The sequence below is a fragment of the Vanellus vanellus genome (assembly GCF_965231255.1).
Source record: "Vanellus vanellus genome assembly, chromosome: 6".
NCBI lineage: Eukaryota > Metazoa > Chordata > Aves > Charadriiformes > Charadriidae > Vanellus > Vanellus vanellus.
The window spans coordinates 61499766-61517685 of NC_138911.1; the positions used below are offsets into that span (position 1 = coordinate 61499766).

The 17920-nt window shown below is 40.2% G+C and overlaps 1 protein-coding gene across 3 annotated transcripts in view; it reads left to right on the forward strand.

The window, feature by feature from the left end:
* Window positions 1–3175: 3175 nt before the first annotated feature.
* BEGAIN (brain enriched guanylate kinase associated) overlaps window positions 3176–17920 on the forward strand; it is a gene marked incomplete at both ends in the record, with an annotated part of 165288 nt that continues 150543 nt past the window's right edge. For 2 of the 3 annotated variants that reach the window (XM_082484763.1, XM_082484764.1), the window contains one exon: window positions 3176–3223. In XM_082484763.1, the coding sequence (XP_082340889.1) occupies window positions 3176–3223 (48 nt within the window). Of the gene's footprint in view, window positions 3224–9724; window positions 10490–17920 lie in introns of those variants that run through there. The other variant, XM_082484762.1, reaches the window with a different exon arrangement.

Genomic DNA, 17920 nt, shown 5'->3' on the forward strand with positions numbered 1-17920 from the left:
GAAGCAGCATACACCTAATAAGCTACTTCTAAATCTGGCTCCATCATTTCAGTCTGTGGACTAGCAGAACAGAGCTTGCAGAATCCTTCTCAAGTAAGTATTGCTTTCTCTTAACAGCATGTTTTTGTTTTCATTTAAAATGTATAACAGGTAGTAAAGAAGTCTTCAGCGTTGAATTCGTGGTGCTGCAATATGACAACTGAATGCCTGCTTTAAACATGAATTAACATGCTCTGTTGTTTCATTTGGCAGACATTACTGTCTTAAAAAGGAAATATTTAATACATTAAGGTACAAGACAGCAAATTATATGGATGAAACCTCCCAAAGCTGCAGTGCTAGAAAGCTAATGGAATGATTTGTAATTGAGTGTCATGATAGGTTTTTTTAAAAACGAGTTATGTATCTTTTATTTGCATAATACACATCATGGAACATGTCTATTTGATCTCATCAGGACTGGAATATGTATTCTGAATATGCACTGGCCATTAAGTATGAAATTAGCAAAAGCCTTTCTACCTTCAAGAAAGGAAAAAGTCAGATAGTGGTATTAATATTATTAATAAAGCTAATATGCACACATTAAGCCCACTTCAGATTTATATTAAATGCTGAAGGAAAATATTTGTAATGGATGACTTTGTATAGTTATGCAAAGTATTAGTCAATCATTGTTAAAACTAACAGAGTATAGATGAAATAATTGTATGCGAAACAAGATAAATGCAAGCCATTTGCCAAAACTAACAGCACATATTGTAACATGGGTTCTGCAAGAGTGTTTAAACAGCTCTGATGAACGTGTCTCTTTAATATAATGAAATGGGGTGGGACTATGGGAGTTGAAGGGCAAAAATAGCAATATTTTGCTTCCAGTTTAAATTGCGACTGTTGTAGCAGAAAGGAGTTCGAAATAGGCAAACCTCAGGGCTACCTTTACATTTGGTGTGCAAACACACACATATCCACAGGCAAACAAACATTTTTTTTCTCATTTAGTCCTAGCTGCTTAGCACAAATTCCCATGACATGTAACTCTGACTGCAAACACGCAGGTTTGCAGCGCTCAGCAAAACTATATTGTAGCTGCATCTGAGGCATTACAGCTTTGGTACGAATATCCTGGAAAGTTTTAACACAAACATGTCCTATACCTCCAATGATACGATTTATGATAATTTTTTATGTAAGAAAAAGTATGTTGCAAAAAAATCAAATTGTTTAGTTAACTTCCACAGAAAACTATATAAATAATTTCCTCCTGCTCAAGTTATCCATCCCACAACATCCCATGACAACAGAAGTCAAGAAATTGCCATTTATTTCTTCCAGTTATTTTCAAATTATTCATAACAAATTTAAAAGCATACTGCCAAGCTAACTCATTTATATGCAGGCAAGCTTTTTTAAGCAAACTTTTCCAGGACATATTGAAGCATGGAACTGGAACAACCATTTCCTTATTTACTGTGTAATAGAAATAGAAAGTCTTTGGCAGATTATGCATACAGAGAGATAAAGAATGAAAGCAGAGATAACAAAATTACTGTGTTACAGTTATGGTGAGCAATAATATATCCCTCCTTTTGCAAGCAACACTAAGCTTCCTAGGGCCAGCTGTGAGTAGTCTAATAAATTAGAAGCAAATAAAGGAGACCTTTAGCCTGACACCTGACAGCCCTTCCCAAAATCTCAGGAAAACGCAGCAGAATTATAACAAGGCCAGTAAGTAGTAAAACTTATGGTACCATCCCCACAAGAGTAAACGAGACGTCAGTGAGTAGTAGCACCACTAACAAGCTTTGATCGTTTCCACAACTATTACAATTCAGCAACAAGAGGAAGCAATCATTGGTACCTATTTCTGAGACAGACCAGGAGGGCGAGGAGGCAGAAGAGGGCTGCGTTTGTGAGGCCTTCAGGGGGTAATGGTGACTTCATGATCAAGGAGACGGCATTGCCTAGATGAAAAGGCCCATTCCTTCCTTATCCTTTGTGATTTCCTAATCCTCCAAAAGAACGGTTCGACCGACATCCCACAAACCTAGTACAGGTCAATTGTTCTTACGAAAGTAAAAGCTCCCAGGGATTTGGCCCACTACAAAGAACTGTGAATTTCTGTAATATGCTCTTGAACAGCTCAGTCTAACACAGAATTTACTAATTTGAATAAGCTCACCGTGCGGGGGGAGAGGGGGAAGAGAATATCATAGCAACATCTTATTCCTTTGTGGTTTATGCATTTGACAAAGACTTTCCTCCCGGTCTTAAACTTTCCTCTGTGTTTAACATTTAATTAGTAGAATTACATATTCCTGCAGATGTAAAAAAGATGACATGAAAAATGCTGCTGTATTGAAAGATCTCTTCAATACTCCTGGAAGCACCACTGGGATGGACTTTGAGTAGCCTTAATTCACCAGTAAGGTGGAGTCACATCAAAAAGGGTCGTTATATGGCCTCAGAGACAGCAAAGCCTTGCAGACTGTGGCACCCAGCATCTAACTAGGAATAGATTTAAGTAAAAAAAAATTGAATTGGCATAGAAAATATCATTAATTTTAAAATAAAGCAGAATTCAGTGGGTGGGAAATAGGAAATGAAAAAAGAAAAAAGGAAATGTTTTTTTATTCCAAGTCTGATTTTTGCATGAGAACCTAATTTCATTCTTCCACTCTCTTTTCCTCTCTACTGTCTTAAATTTTCTTATGCCTTTTCCTCCTCTTTTGCCTAATAATAATAATAATAATAATTAATAATAACGATAAAAGTATATAGGGGCTGGGAAGTAGGAAGCGAGAAAAGGGAGAGTAAAATGAGAAAAATTGTGTACCTCATTTGGAAAGCCACATGACACTGCCATCCTATTTCAAAGAAGGACACGTTTAAGAATAGACTCAAAGGAGTTGACACTTTCCTAAAAACACACATGTTCAAGGAGCAGTGGAAGAAACTAAGACTCCTCACCTGTGTATTCTCAGGAAGATCAGTTATTTTGCTGTCTTTTCACCGAGTGGCTACAAAGTGAGCTGGAGACAGAATCAAATGCTCGCATAAGGCAGATGACCTACAGCTCTATCCATCCTACGGCACGGCTACAAAGAAGGTACAGCATGTGAAGAAAAGCTCATGGAGCAGCTGGCTAAAGCAGAAGCTGAGCAAGAAAAAGAGGATGTTGGCACAGGACAGAAAGCATTTTGAGGACTCATTCACAGTCAAGGTACGCACCTGCAGTTGGCTACTGAACACTAATCTGATAAAGAAACTGTTATTCACAGATGCTGTTATCTTCCGTTAGCTGGGAAACTCCATCTCTCTTGGATGAGGACAACAATCTCTCAGGCAGGTGATATCACAAGCTTTTAGTGCTAAGAAGTTCCAACACAGAGATAATGCTGTAGTGTATGCGCTCTGAAGCTTGGCTTAACTAGGCCACAAATCTGTTCCCTATATTGTAGATGAGCCTCCATATCATTTTGTATTCCTCTCTTCAAAGCAGTCCATTGTCTGAACCGCGGATAAATAAAAAGATCACTTAAAACCCTTGAAAAAACATCACAGTCAGCAGCTTCATTTCTCTGTCTTTTCTCAGCAAGAGTAAAATTTCTCTTCATGGGAGAATGAAAAGTAAAAATTCCCTTGGGAACTAAGGGTAACCATATGTCATTATCTAATGCCGCAAGGGCCTGGTACGTTTCTTTGAGCAGTTTTAAAAATATACACAGCAACTTGTGTCCACAGTGCCATTTTCTACTGCTAGGGAGCAGACGACACAACAGCCAACAGCTTACAACTGATACTAATTTGGCTGCTTGCACAGTAACGGGAGGCGCTCTTACAGTCTGATACTGAATGCAGTAAGGATCTGTGTTGAACTGAAAGATTCTTTTCTTCTGTTGCATTGCCATAAAAATAATTTTTTAAATTGGTATATTAAAACATTTTGTGCTTATATTTTTCTCTTCCTTAATTTTTAATTCATTTTTAAAGCTATAAATATGGCTTGCATGTTAAATGGGTGGCTGGCTCTAGTTTTACTGCAGCTGTAGCATTTGTCAGAGAACAGTGACTCTGTTTTCAGCCTGGTGCAGGATTTATGCTAAAAAACATCTCTCCTCTAATTCTCAGCACTTCTTACAGGCTTAGCACAGCTCTGTCTGGTATACAGCTATAAATTAAATGAATCAGACTTGTGACTGTTGGCAAGAAAGATGGCACAGCAATTTGTTGCATTGTGTTTGGTCACTCTGTAGTTGTAAGACAGATAAATGTTTTCCTCATCATGGTGAAGAGGTAGATTAATGAGAACTTAGAGGAATTTAGATCCTTCAAATATTTAGATTTAGATTCAAGGTTGGAGGCAGACACTGACCACCGTGCAGATTCCTGCATAGATGCATGAGTTTCTTAAATGTCTCTGGTCTGTAGGACACCACAGTACATTTTCACATTCTTTTCATGCCAATAAAACCTACCATTTGTTAAGAATCCTGGCTGATTAAATGGTGGCAGCACTGGTCCAATTTTCTGTTTGTTGTTACATGATACATAGCTACCAACAATTGATAGAAAAAGAAAAAACTCCTTTTAAGATTTTTAACTCATTCCCATTAACAGTCACTCATTAAAATAAAGGAAATCTACTTTCATTCTACTGGTCCTGAAGACCCAGTAAGTTGGAAACGGGATACACTTTCTGGAGAATAGCTAAATAAAACAATGCTGAGAAGACCTTAAGCCAACACTGACTTGCTGAAGCAACTGGGCTGGGCAAACTTGTATTAAAAACGAATTAGTATTTGGCAACCATTACAGGAAAAAAAAAAAAGAGAGAGAAAAGAAATCACCTGCTAAAAGAAACCCAGAGAGGAACATCTGTATTATTTAAATGGATAAACTTAATTGTAAAACAAAAAGGTCCCATAAAACACTCCAAAATGAATTGCATTAAGCATAAAGAGTGGTGGATAAGATGCACAGAATTTTCATTTAATGCAGGAGGGAAGAGTATATCTGAACAAGAATGGGAAGAGTTGTAGCTATTTCGAGGGTGGCTTGTACGCTGAAGGACTAACACATCTGTAAGGCAAGCTGAGAACTTTGAAATTAATTGCAATTCCTACCAACTCTGATGGATTTGGCTCTGGTGCTCAGGCAGTTATTTCTGAGGAGTTGAAAGGCTGACTGAGAACTAGCAACAAAATTACTTATAGGAAATGCACTCTATTGTAATGGAAAAACTCACCCTTTGCTGCCACAAGAACAGCACAAAGAACAGTGTAATTATTGATCCCAAATCCTGGAGTCCACCCACTGACTACAAAATGCTCTGGAATCATTCTTAATTGGGATTAAAATAGACCCCAATATTGTTTCAAATCAGATTTACACATTTTTGATAATAACCTCTAATTTTCATACGACTCAAAAGGTGGAAAATCTTTAGACTTGTTTATTTTTTTAACACAGATAATGTCCCCAATGTAATATGGTTAATGTATCAAAATGCATAATTTTATATATGCAAGAACTTTGCTCGTTTCTTTAGTACTAGAACTGTTGAATGTTGTCTGCTTTGACCCAAAAATGATCATATCTTCCAGAGCTCTACACAAAGAAACTTCCAGTTGTCATAACAACCTACTGCAGCTTTTTTGCTACATAGAAAGCTTGTATTTGCTTTTGATACTATTAGCAAAAATTAAATTCTCCTGGAGTTTAAAAAACAGGGATACTATTTAAAAGGGAGGCGGGAATTAAAATAACTTTTTTTTAATTCCCACAAAACTCAGCTTTCAATATTAAATCTTCAGACAGTGGGCTGTAGAGACATTACACTGCAGCAAGTCATGTTTGGAGGCAACTGTTATGCTCCGTTTTTATACAAAATATGCAGGTTTCTAATGATGCCTCTGTAAAATGACACTCAGAATATAAATAAGCCTAAATTAACCTTTAGAAAAATCTTCATGTGTTTTCCTAAGTAATAAGTTTACTAGACAAGTCCCTGAATGCTTCAGTCTTGTCAAAGGAAATACTGAATAATTATGAAAGTCCCGTTTAAGATGTGATCTTAGCTATCATTCTAAGTGTCTCAGATTCAGCATTCAATTTAGCAGGAAAGGATCAGTATTGCTCCGATTATATTCTTGTATTAATATTAAAATAGAATAGAACTGCTTAGCCATTGCGCTACACAAATTCACAAACTGGATCCACTTGAGTCCCTAGAAGTGGTTCACTTATGAATTATCACTATGTGGGTCTTGATAGTACCTACAGATGTCACCTTGATCAGGGTCTCATTATACAAGATTGTGTGCCAACGCACAGACAAAGACAGTCCTTTCGTAATTTTTAAGGGCCGTAAATGGTGGCCACAGAAGCAAGTACAGGTGTCCACCAAAAGTCAACTAACAAGGAAACAGCACAGCTGCTAACAGAGGACATCTTACTTCCAGTGAAGTCTGTCACTTAGGCCAGACAATTTTCAATTGATTTGCGCAGGCACACTGTGTTATTCCAAGAATTGTGCCCAACGTTTCTAAAATAGAGCAAAATGAATGCATAAGTTTTTCTCTTAATGTTATTTTAATGTTCATATGAAAGTTTTAGAAGAACTTAGAAATCAGGCAAACGTCCGCCAAGCAGAACCATGTTGTTAGCAAGAAATATCAGAAGAATTTGAGGTCTCTGAAGGTATTTGTTCCAAGAGTACAGCCCAGACTACTGCAGCAATGCATTGCTATTCACAGACATACCTGCTTGCACTGAAATGAGAAATTCTCTTTAACAGCAATGTCTTCAAAGAGATTTAAATATATAAGGCAAAATAATTTTAACATATTAAAAAGTAAGTCACTTAACATATGGAAAATAAATCATGAACATTAAATCATTATAAAAGAGTTCAAAGTCTCAAACATCCACATTCTTAAGCATATTTTGGTTTAATATTCAGCTTCTCTATTTGTACATGTGACTAGTGGAAATAATTTCTGTGGTTCAGGTAGTCTCTAGAGAATATATTTAAATGGAATTTATTTAAGACAGACCACTGACCAGTTATTGTCACCATAAACTTTGATAACATCTATTCCAATCAAGATTTAGCAGGATTGATGTGAAAAGACCTCTATCGTTCAGGTAAGAAGACTCATTTGTCATTTTGCAGCTGTGGCTTATTTTTTTTTTCTTAATAATTTGATATGTCATATGTTTAAAATCACTAGGCAGAGATCATCCAAAGAAAGAGAAGCAGCAATATAATCAGTATAAAACCCCCACAACTGTAATATACACCTTACCTAGGTTACCTATAACCTACAACCTGCTATTTTTGTTTTTAAAAAAAATTATATTTGACTGCTACACAGATGACATATTTCAGAGCAAATGGGATCATTCCTGACAATAGAAGAGAATTATATGAGCCATTTTTGTTGGCTGTACCACAGATTTCTGTCAGATTCACGTCTTAAAATTTGCACGCATGCAATGGATAGCTGAATTTGTGCTTGTAGTTAACGTAGTTTTGTTCATGCCCAAATGAGCCCAATCCCTCATGAATAAAAAAGCTCTTCTCCAAATATGTACAAGCCATTACAGACTCTGGCTCAACAATGAGGCTTGCTCTGTTTCTGAAACAGACATATTAATAAAGTCCATTAAAATTGCAGAACTCGCACTTTGCCAAGCTCTAATGGATCCTGGAAGGCAAAAGACCTGAGATGCATTAGTATAGGCCCTACCTCTTCAGGGAATCCTGTTGGCTTCAATGAGTAACCACAAGCTTGCAGAAGTCTGTATTAGGACATACTGAAAAAGCCCTAAATTCTGGCTTTACAAGAAGAGAATAGCGCTATGTTGTTCCTTGACTGCATTGAAAAGGTCACACAAATCTTTGTGGTGACAGTAGGAAGCATTTGCCAGCCCTTTAAACTGTCACCATTCACATTCAAGTGAGAGAGGAATAAATTCATCTAAAACAAGACAATGTGAACAGGATTTATGCGTTTTAAGCCACATTATCTCTGTGATCAGGATAATGTTTGTAACATGCAATGGAATGGCACAGTCCCATAGAAAATATGGAAGCATTTCAGAAACTAATTCCAGTAAAAGCAATTGATTTCTGATGTGTTAAAAGGATCTTCTTTTCCCCTGTTATTTGCAAAATTAATGCACTTACTATGTTAATTTGAGAGATTTGCAACACTTCAACAGCTTTTATGAACTATGATTTAAATGAGTCCTGGAACTACCAATGTGGAGACAATAAATTCTGTGCAGTGGGCAAAGTGACTTGTAATGAGGGACCTAAATACAACGCCTGCTTCAAAAGCTCCTGGAACTAGATTTCAAGCCAAGCTGCCACTGTCCTGTCAGCTATGCACAATACTTTAATACGTGCTCTTCAATGACTTTTTTCCCCTTCCTTGCCACCTTCTCCTACTCCTCAGTCCCTTCCAGGGATCCTCTTCACGTCAGCCTCCCCCAGTGTTTAAGGGATGCCACTCAGGATCCTGCTTGTGATTCACTTCTCTTTCTCCACCTGCTGCATTTCCTCAGTCAGAAAGGCATGGTGGTGGCAATGACAGTGATGTAAGTAGAGTCTGATTCCCAGCAGAAAAAAAGGGTTAAATGACTTGCTTTCACCCTTCTGCTAAAGTAAGGAGATGCAAAAAAAACTCTTTTTGAGTTTATCAGCCAATTCATTCTCTGGGCAGTGCCCTATGGCAGCATATCATCAGGGCACCCCAAACCTTCAGGCTGACGATAAAGTCAGACTATAGCCCTCAAGCTCACTTAAACTAGTCTTTAGGTTCCTGCATTTACAAAGCAAAAATAGAAATTCTGCACTTCACAGTCCAGACTTGCCTGGCAGTAAAGAATGAGAAGAGCTTCACATGCAAGGTACTGGAAGAACCTATCATTACTACTCCAGGCTCATTTACAATGCTGAAATAGTGCACCTCGCTTTGGGTTCAAACCTTTAAAAATTATCTTAGAATGAAAATTATGGCAAGAACAAGCAGGTAGAAAGTGAGAATCACATTCTTTTTTTGCCTTTCTGGGTCTAGCCGATCTGTCACTAAGCTTTCTAACAGAATCGCAAACACTAGTAGCATTAGGAGAATATAGCGTGACCTTCTCTACTATCGGATTTTAAAAAGCCCTGAAACAGAACCACCCCAGACTTTACTTAGTGAGAATTGATCTACGTCATGGCAGTTTGGTTTCCAGTTCAACAGACAGGAATATATCATATGCCGCTTTGGATCAATGAAAGCCCATGCTCATCCACTAAGCATTCAATACCCTGGAAAATTTGCATGTCCTATAGATTCTGTTCATTAGTATGGCTAATTAAAATGATGACAATGTGCTATTGATCTAATTATGAAACATACGCATAATTGGGGATGCATATGGAATAAAATGTGGTGGCTGCGCTATTATGCCTTTCCAAATCATGCCTGATGCCTTACAAGGTAGAGAAGGATTTATGGGAACGCCACTTTCACTGATGCCAGCTGACATACAGACACAAAAATAAATGGAGTCACTGACAAAGGGCTCCATTTCCCCTGTTAAGCCAGAGGGTGGTGTGCCTGGAAGACTGGCCAAGCAAGAGGGGGTTGGCACAGTGACTGAAGAAAGAGCATGCAGTCCATCCACTGCTGCACGTGCAACAGAAGTAGGAACTGATGCGGAGAGGAAACTCTCTGGAGATTTGACAATGAACAGTTACTCAAAACGCTGCAGCTCCAGTGAGGACAGCTTTGAGTCACAGGGTAGCGCAAGGTCAGAAGCTAAAAGCTTTGTTAAAAGCAAAAATAAGGATGAAGGCTATCGACCCCATCGATCAAAGCACTGTCAGAAAAGGGGCGAAAAAACCCACGGACTGGAACACTCTTCTCTACATCCAGCAGAAGTGGGAAACGCAAGCCAAAAGCTCCAGAAGCAGAAGACGACTCACAAGAAAAGCAGTTCCTCTGCATCTGATTTGAGCTTGGTGAGTCAAGGATCATCAAGTTCATTGTCTGTTGTGGAAGAAAAAATAGAAGCTAAACTCAAATTCTCTCAATTTATTAATGAAGTTACTTTCAGAGTGCTTGATCCCATGAGCCTGAGGGCATACCGAGCTGCTAAACTGAAAAATGCCTTTACATCCAGTGTGAGAAGCCTAGATGATTTGCATATTAAGAGAAAGTCTCCTCAAAGCTGGAAAGAGAACATTCTAGATGGGAAAACCCATGAAGAAGTAGACTTAGAGAGTCTGAGAAGTGACGACATCGTGGCTGGAGCACGGACACGCAAATTAGAGAAATCCTTGTCCCTGGATACAAGTCCCTCTCTCAGGTCACTTGATAATGGTGCCTCATGCAAAACAAGATCTGGCTTGCCTGTAGAGATTATGATTTCTCAAAGCAAAGAAATGCCAGCCACAAAATCTGCGTCTCTGCCTAGAAGTACAAGCATGGTGAGCTCTCTTTCAAATCACTTCTTTGCGTGGTATGTGACAAGTGTTCGTGCATTAACGCGACTATTTAGAAACGTTTCTGTCTTCCTGGGTGGGCTCTTACCGTGTACACAAACAGCGTTCCTTTCTCCAGGGTGGAACAGACATGGGGGGTTTGTTTCTAATAGTTGATGAAACCAGTTCTAGGAGGTATGGGAGGAAGGAAAGGCAGGATACAACACTGTAGTCCTTTTAGTTTGGTGTCTTAAGGGAAGGTTTTATGAGACCAAACAAGAAACGTATTCCTGCACTGCAATGAAGCGTATATACAACCAAGTCAGATCGATATGAGCAGTCAAGGCACCCTCAGAAAAGGGTGAAGAGGGTATTGTGACAGACTACTCAAGTAGTCCAACTCATTAGCTTAGAACTTGTTCAGGTATCTCTACACTAAACAGGCATGCTCAGTTAGTGTGTTTAAGTACTAGCAAGAGCTCTGACATCCTGAAAATGTTGCTAAGGTTTGTGTGTCTGGAGTTAAGACATCTAGATTGAAAATTTCTTTCCCGATTTTTCTGTAAAAAAAAAAACAACAACAACAAATCAAACAAAACCCCTTAAGAACTGAAAAAGAAATAAAAGAAGGCTGAAGTTTTCTTCTACGGTCTGGTCAAAAATATTTATGTTTTTAATTTTTTTCTTATGAGATTCTTTGTTTGGTTGAGTATTATGCCTATGCCTTTGGTTGAGGTATTTATGCCTATGGAGGAGGGTAAAGGGAAATTGTTGTTCTTTGCTTGCATGGCATTGTCAGAAATCCTGAGCTGCCAAACCCTGAACTGATACATTATGCTATTATGTCTCCAGAGCAATAGTTGTAATCCTGCTGAAACAATAAAGGTCTGGGAACTATTGCTTAAGACTATACACATATACACAAATGTTGCTAAAATGGGAGATGCTACAGCTGCATTATTCTTTAAAAAGTCTATTCAAATTTAAAAACAAAGAAACAAAATGTTGTCTGTTTTCACAGAGGACTGTAGCAAGTGGGAGAACATCCCAGTCTTAAGAATTTCATGCAATCTTCAGCAACCCAAACTTAGGATTTTAAAGGATGTCCTTGGATGTTTTATTTATCACCTTCAAAGATGGCCAGAGGGAGAAGAGAAGAGGTGAAAGATAATGAAACACAGAGAGAATTCGCTTACTGTGTCGTGTCACAGCTCCACAATGGGAGCTGTCCCGCAAAGGGGTCAGGAAGCTCCAGCCTGAGCCCATGGCAGGTTACGCTTTTTTCACATTTCAATTAGCCATCTGTCAGAGCATCTTTTCCAGTGGACTTGCTCATACTGTACAGATTGGAACATCCAACCGATCAAGTACTAACTGACTAAACACTCCCGAGTGCTCTGTAATTCCACTCAGTTAATGGAGCCATCAGTCTACTCCAATTTAAACATCAGCCGGCCCTAAATCTAGTCATTTAAATTAAACACAGTAGTCACCAAGCATGTTACCTCAACAAACAATGCCTCAGATTGCAGAGCTCAACATAAGAAAGAAAGGAGTGGCAGGCCAAAAACGATAAGCACAACACGTTCAGCCACATCTACAGATTCATGTCTCCTACATGCAAAAAATTTTACTTCAATGCAATTTATTTAGTGCAAGTTGTCACCTGAAGCCTGTCTAGTGAGGATCAAAAGGATAACTGTACAGTCTTAGGTGCCATTATTGTAAAAATTTTTAAAAAGTACTTGGTTATGTAATGTTCGTTTGAATAATAGGCATATAGAATATTGCCTAAAACTGTTTCATGTTTTAGTTGCCAAGTTATTCGTATGCAGAAGATAATCTTTGAGAGAAAGAAATGGATCCAGTTACATTGACTTAAATATTAAAACAGGATAGCAGAGGTACAACACCACGCATCCTGAAGAGCATGAAAGAACATGCTTGAAAGTATGAGGTTAAGAAAGCTGCACCTAATAAAAAAATGTGACTTAGAAGAAGAAAACTGTCACGTTGCCTCCTGTCTGTTGTGTTTTCTGAAGACCCCTGAGGTGTCCACAACTGTGCCTGCACCACATTTGATGTAGCCTTGGATCCAGACCCACTAAAGCGATTTTCAACTTTCAGACTTCTGAGAACTGGTCAAAATGTTCAGGGACATTTCTGCAGCAAGTATCTATTGGTTTGCAAACAGCTGCCACTGAAATGAAATCTCACAAAGAAATCACCTTCACCGTAGATCAGTGCAGAGGAATTTCCCGACAGCTAGCAGGAGCAGAGAGGATGCTCTATTTAGTGACTAAAGTTAAAGGGCATTCTGATAGGTAGAAAGAAATTACAAAATACGATGGATGTGACATTGCTATGGTCTAAATATTTTAGTAACTTGGCCATCAGGATGAAATTATTTCTCATTTCTATGTATTGATCTAAATCTGGAGTCACTGGATAAATAAGCAGGAAAGCAAAATGATTTAACTAGATGAAAGCAAGCCTCTGAATCCACACCAAGGTAGAGGAGGGTGCACAACTCAAGACTACATCACACTTCCAGGCTGAAATGGAATGACCATTTCAACAGGCTGAAAAATGCAGGAAAAGTCTGAAAAGGGTTGTGCATAGTAGAAGGTTTCTCAGAACTGGGAACACATGCTTGTCAGTCTGTCAAAGGACAGATCAACACAGAGAGACATGTGGATGGGTCCAAACAATAAGTATTTTCCTCAGATCCAGGGTACGTTTCAAAGAAACTCAGGCATGAGAGGAGGCTGGTCTGTGTCTTTTAATACAGATTTTATCTTAAATACATTTGTTCCAAGTAAGCAATGCCTTCAGGAAAGCTTTGGATACCACTGCTATTGTTCCAGGAGGAAACTATAAGTAAAAATTTTGTTCTTAAATAATCATACAGGAGACTGACTTCAGACCTGAGTAAGTCCGCAGCATCTTGAGATTTGAATCAATCTGGATATTACATTTCAGTTAACTTTAGTCATACATGAATGAGGATCAACTTTCTAACTAGATTTCGTCTTTATGTACCTACTTTTGCCTGCACAAGTGACCATATAACACAATATTAGACATTGATTTTTCTTAATCACAGGAAAGCAGTTCTGTTTCTCTCTTAGAAGAGCAGTATCTTTCCATCTTATGAGCAACTATCAGTAGTACACATTCTGTGTGCAAGAGGTCTTAGAATCATTTAATTATTAACCTCATCATTGCAACTCATCATTGCAGGTGCTCTTAAAAGCTCAGGAGAAGGCCATCCCCTTGTCTCGAAAAACGAGCAGACGGGGAAGACGACCAGCCTGGCTAAATAGAGAACTTTGGCTGGACCTCAGGAAAAAAAGAAAAGTTTACATTCTCTGGAAAAGGGGGTTGGCAACTTATGAGGATTATCAAGATATAACAAAGCTATGTAGGGGGAAAATGAGAAGGGCCAAAGCTCAATCAGAACTCAGCTTGGCCACTGCAGTCAAAGACAATAAGAAAAGGTTCTTTGAATATATCAATAGAAAAAGGAAGACTAGGGAAAATGTAGGCCCGCTGGTGAACGAGACAGGTGCCCTAGTGGTGGAGGACGCAGAGAAGGCAGAGTTACTGAATGCCTTCTTTTCTTCGGTCTTCACTGCTAAAGCTGTCCCTCATGAATCCCACCCTCTGAAGGCAAAAGGGGAGGTCTGGAGAGTGGAAGATTTTCCCTCAGTTGAGGAGGACCGGGTCAGAGACCACTTGGCCAAGCTGGACATTCATAAGTCCATGGGCCCTGATGGCATGCATCCGCGAGTGCTGAGAGAGCTGGCGGATGTTATTGCTAGACCACTCTCCATCGTCTTTGAACGGTCATGGAGAACAGGAGAGGTGCCTGAGGACTGGAGGAAGGCCGACATCACTCCAATCTTCAAAAAAGGCAAGAAGGAGGACCCAGGGAACTACAGACCGGTTAGTCTCACCTCTGTCCCTGGGAAGGTATTGGAGCGACTCATTCTGGATGTCATCTCCAATCACGTTGAGGAACAGGAAGTTATTGGAAGTGGTCAACATGGATTTACCAAGGGTAAATCGTGCTTGACCAATCTGATAGCTTTCTATGATGTTATAACTGGTTGGCTGGATGAGGGGAAAGTCGTGGATGTCATCTACCTTGACTTTAGCAAGGCTTTTGACACTGTCTCCCATGACATCCTCATTAGGAAGCTGAGGAAGTATGGGCTAGATGAGGTGACAGTGAGGTGGATTGAGAGTTGGCTGCGGGACAGGACTCAGAGGGTTGTGATCAGCGGCACAGAGTCTAGTTGGAGGCCTGTAACCAGTGGTGTCCCCCAGGGGTCAATACTCGGTCCTATTTTGTTTAATATATTCATTAATGACCTGGATGAGGGGACAGAGTGTATCCTCAGCAAGTTTGCTGATGATACCAAACTGGGTGGGGTGGCTGACACCCCAGAGGGCTGTGCTGCCATCCAGCGTGACCTGGACAGGCTGGAGAGCTGGGCAGAGAAGAACCTAATGAGGTTCAACAAAACCAAGTGCAAGGTCCTGCACCTGGGGAGGAAGAATGCTAGGCACCAGTACAGGTTAGGGGCTTACCTGCTGGGAGATAGCTTGGAGGAGAAGGATCTGGGGGTTGTGGTAGACAGTAAATTATCCATGGCCCAGCAATGTGCCCTTGTCGCCAAAAAGGCCAATGGAATCCTGGGCTGCATAGGGAAGAGTGTGGCCAGTAGGTCGAGGGAGGTCATTCTCCCCCTCTACTCGGCACTGGTGAGGCCACAACTGGAATACTGTGTCCAGTTTTGGGCTCCCCAGCTCAAGAGGGACAGGGAACTGCTGGAGCGAGTCCAGCGAAGGGCAACTAAGATGATTAAGGGCTTGGAGCATCTGCCTTATGAGGAAAGGCTGAGAGAGCTGGGACTCTTTAGCCTGGAGAAGAGAAGGCTGAGGGGAGACCTTATTATGGCGTACAAGTATCTAAAGGGTGGGTTGAAGAAGGATGGAGCCAGGCTCTTTTCATTGGTTCCAAGTGACAGGACGAGGGGCAATGGGCACAAGTTAGAACACAGGAAGTTCCGTTCAAATACACGGAAACAGTTCTTTACGGTTCGGGTGACAGAGCACTGGAACAGGCTGCCCAGGGAGGTTGTGGAGTCCCCTTCCCTGGAGATTTTCAAGACCCGCCTGGATGCAGTCCTGAGTAATGTGCTCTAGGCAATCCTGATTTAGCAGGAGAGTTGGACTAGATGATCTCTTGAGGTCCCTTCCAACTCTGATAATTCTGTGATTCTGTGATTCTGTGAACTGTATGCATACATATCCTAAGGAATTGTGCACATGTCGCCTAAGGCCATGACATTTTCTCATCACACAAAATAAGTTAAGGTCAAGCCTGATCAATACAAATGACTTACTAAGCTGCAATATCCCCGCTGAGTTGCTAGAAATACAATGTTCCAGTTTGGTGCAGAGGATGTCTTAAAAAACAAGCTTGGGTTGGGATAATGGCAATTCTACAAAACATACTGGAAGTTAAGACTTCAGATGCCACTAAATATGCCTGAATTGGGCACGTGATGAGAGGGCAGAAACACGGCCTTGCTCCATAGGCACTAAAGATGCTTATGGAGCCATAAGAATAATTTAGCTGCATCCGTGCAAAGCTGCAGCAATGAAGGCAGAGCTGACAATTGCTTATTACCTAGACAGCATCACTGCACGAACACGGACTCTTTCTGAACTCAGAGTGATGTGTCTGTGTGGCAACACATTATGTGGGCTACTCAGCCTGGTTTGGCACCAGCTTCAGGGTTTCTTCTATATTTGACATACTATAGCTACCAAGCTAACCGCATCCCTGCTTGTCTCACATCTTCATCTGTCCTTCATCTCTCAAATGAATTGCAGTAGTCTCATCACTGAGCTCGAGTTGATGCTACAGCCACCTCACAGCACCTGGAGAGTCACTGATGCAGTTATGCTGCCTCCTCTGTGATTTATTCTAAAGGGCCAAAATTTGGCTCCATATAAGAAATTCAATTCCCCCCTGTAGCCTTAGCAAAACTACCTAAAACCAAAGTATTCGTTCTCACTCTGATTTCAATCAACGTATGCCCTAAAGTATCTAATTTCTATAGCCCTGGAGACGGAGGGGGAAAAATGCCCATTACAAAGGCTCGTATCCTTATAAAATTCATATGAGTGAGGCACAAGCTAAAATAACATCCCTTTTCATTCCTCTTACAAAAAAAAAAAATAATATTACAATAACTATTGTAATGAAGAAATGTGACCAAAGTAGACATTTATACAGGACGTCAAGAAGATTCAAATCCTGATGATGTATATATCTAATCCAGGTAGGCTATTTAATTGCTAAGGAACCCTATAGGCAGCCTACTGAAGTAAAGTGTCATAGACATTAAGACAAACAAGGAAAGTGATACTAATTTCTGCTCTTTCTGCTACCTGTTATGCGTGAGGACTCCTGCTGTCCATTACAGGTTCTCTGGCAAGAAGAATGCCTTAGCATCGGGATGGCTCTCTGAAGGTGCAGAGGCACCTTTAAAAATTGCAGCCTTGCACACCTGAACTTCCCAGGCATGAAGGAACCTGAGGTAGAGTAAGACTGTCCTGCAAAGGCTGTGGCAGGATGCCGTAAGAGTAGAAAGTGCAACTAATCTTCCATCTCTAAAGAAACTCAGTTTCAAGGGCACCCGAGTTCTAACAGAATCTCACTGAAAGAGTAGACGTGATGGTGATTTTTGTTGCTCTAGGCTGAAGCTCTTTTCTGCAAGAAGGCTTTCAGTCCTCTTTCAGCCCTTCCAGCCCGCTACCATGCTGTAAAAAAGGCAATTGCTTTGTTCTTGGATGAATGCCAAATCTTTCATTTCGATTTACAGTACAGTGGTATTTACAAGTAAGATTTGGGTTCAAATACATTATAATGGAGAATATCTATTATTTCACTGACTCGTGTGTGTAATATGCTAAAAGATAAATAGAGGTGGCACCAGTAGAGCAGAGAGATGAAGCGATTTGCCCAGGTCAGTGATCAAGCAAGTCACAGAACACAGGCCTGAAAAGCCTTCCAGTGTCCTATCTTCTGGTCCTTCAGGCAGACAAGACAATGTAGAACTACCCTCAACCGCAGAAATAATGAAACTCTGATCCACAGCTTTGGTAACGCAAGGTTACTAGGCGAAGGTAAGAAAGAGAACCGTATCAGGTGCTTCAATTCTTTAGCACGTGGCAGATCACATCACTAAGGCCTCATACGAGTCTCATACGGCAATGGAAAATGCTACATGGACACCTTTCCTCGTATCCTGGCTTCTCCATTGCCATGTTAACCTGCATGACACTGCTTAGAAGTTTGCTCCCCTCCCCCTTGCAAATTGGAGGTCACCATCAGGCTGTCAGTAGTCTAAAAACGTT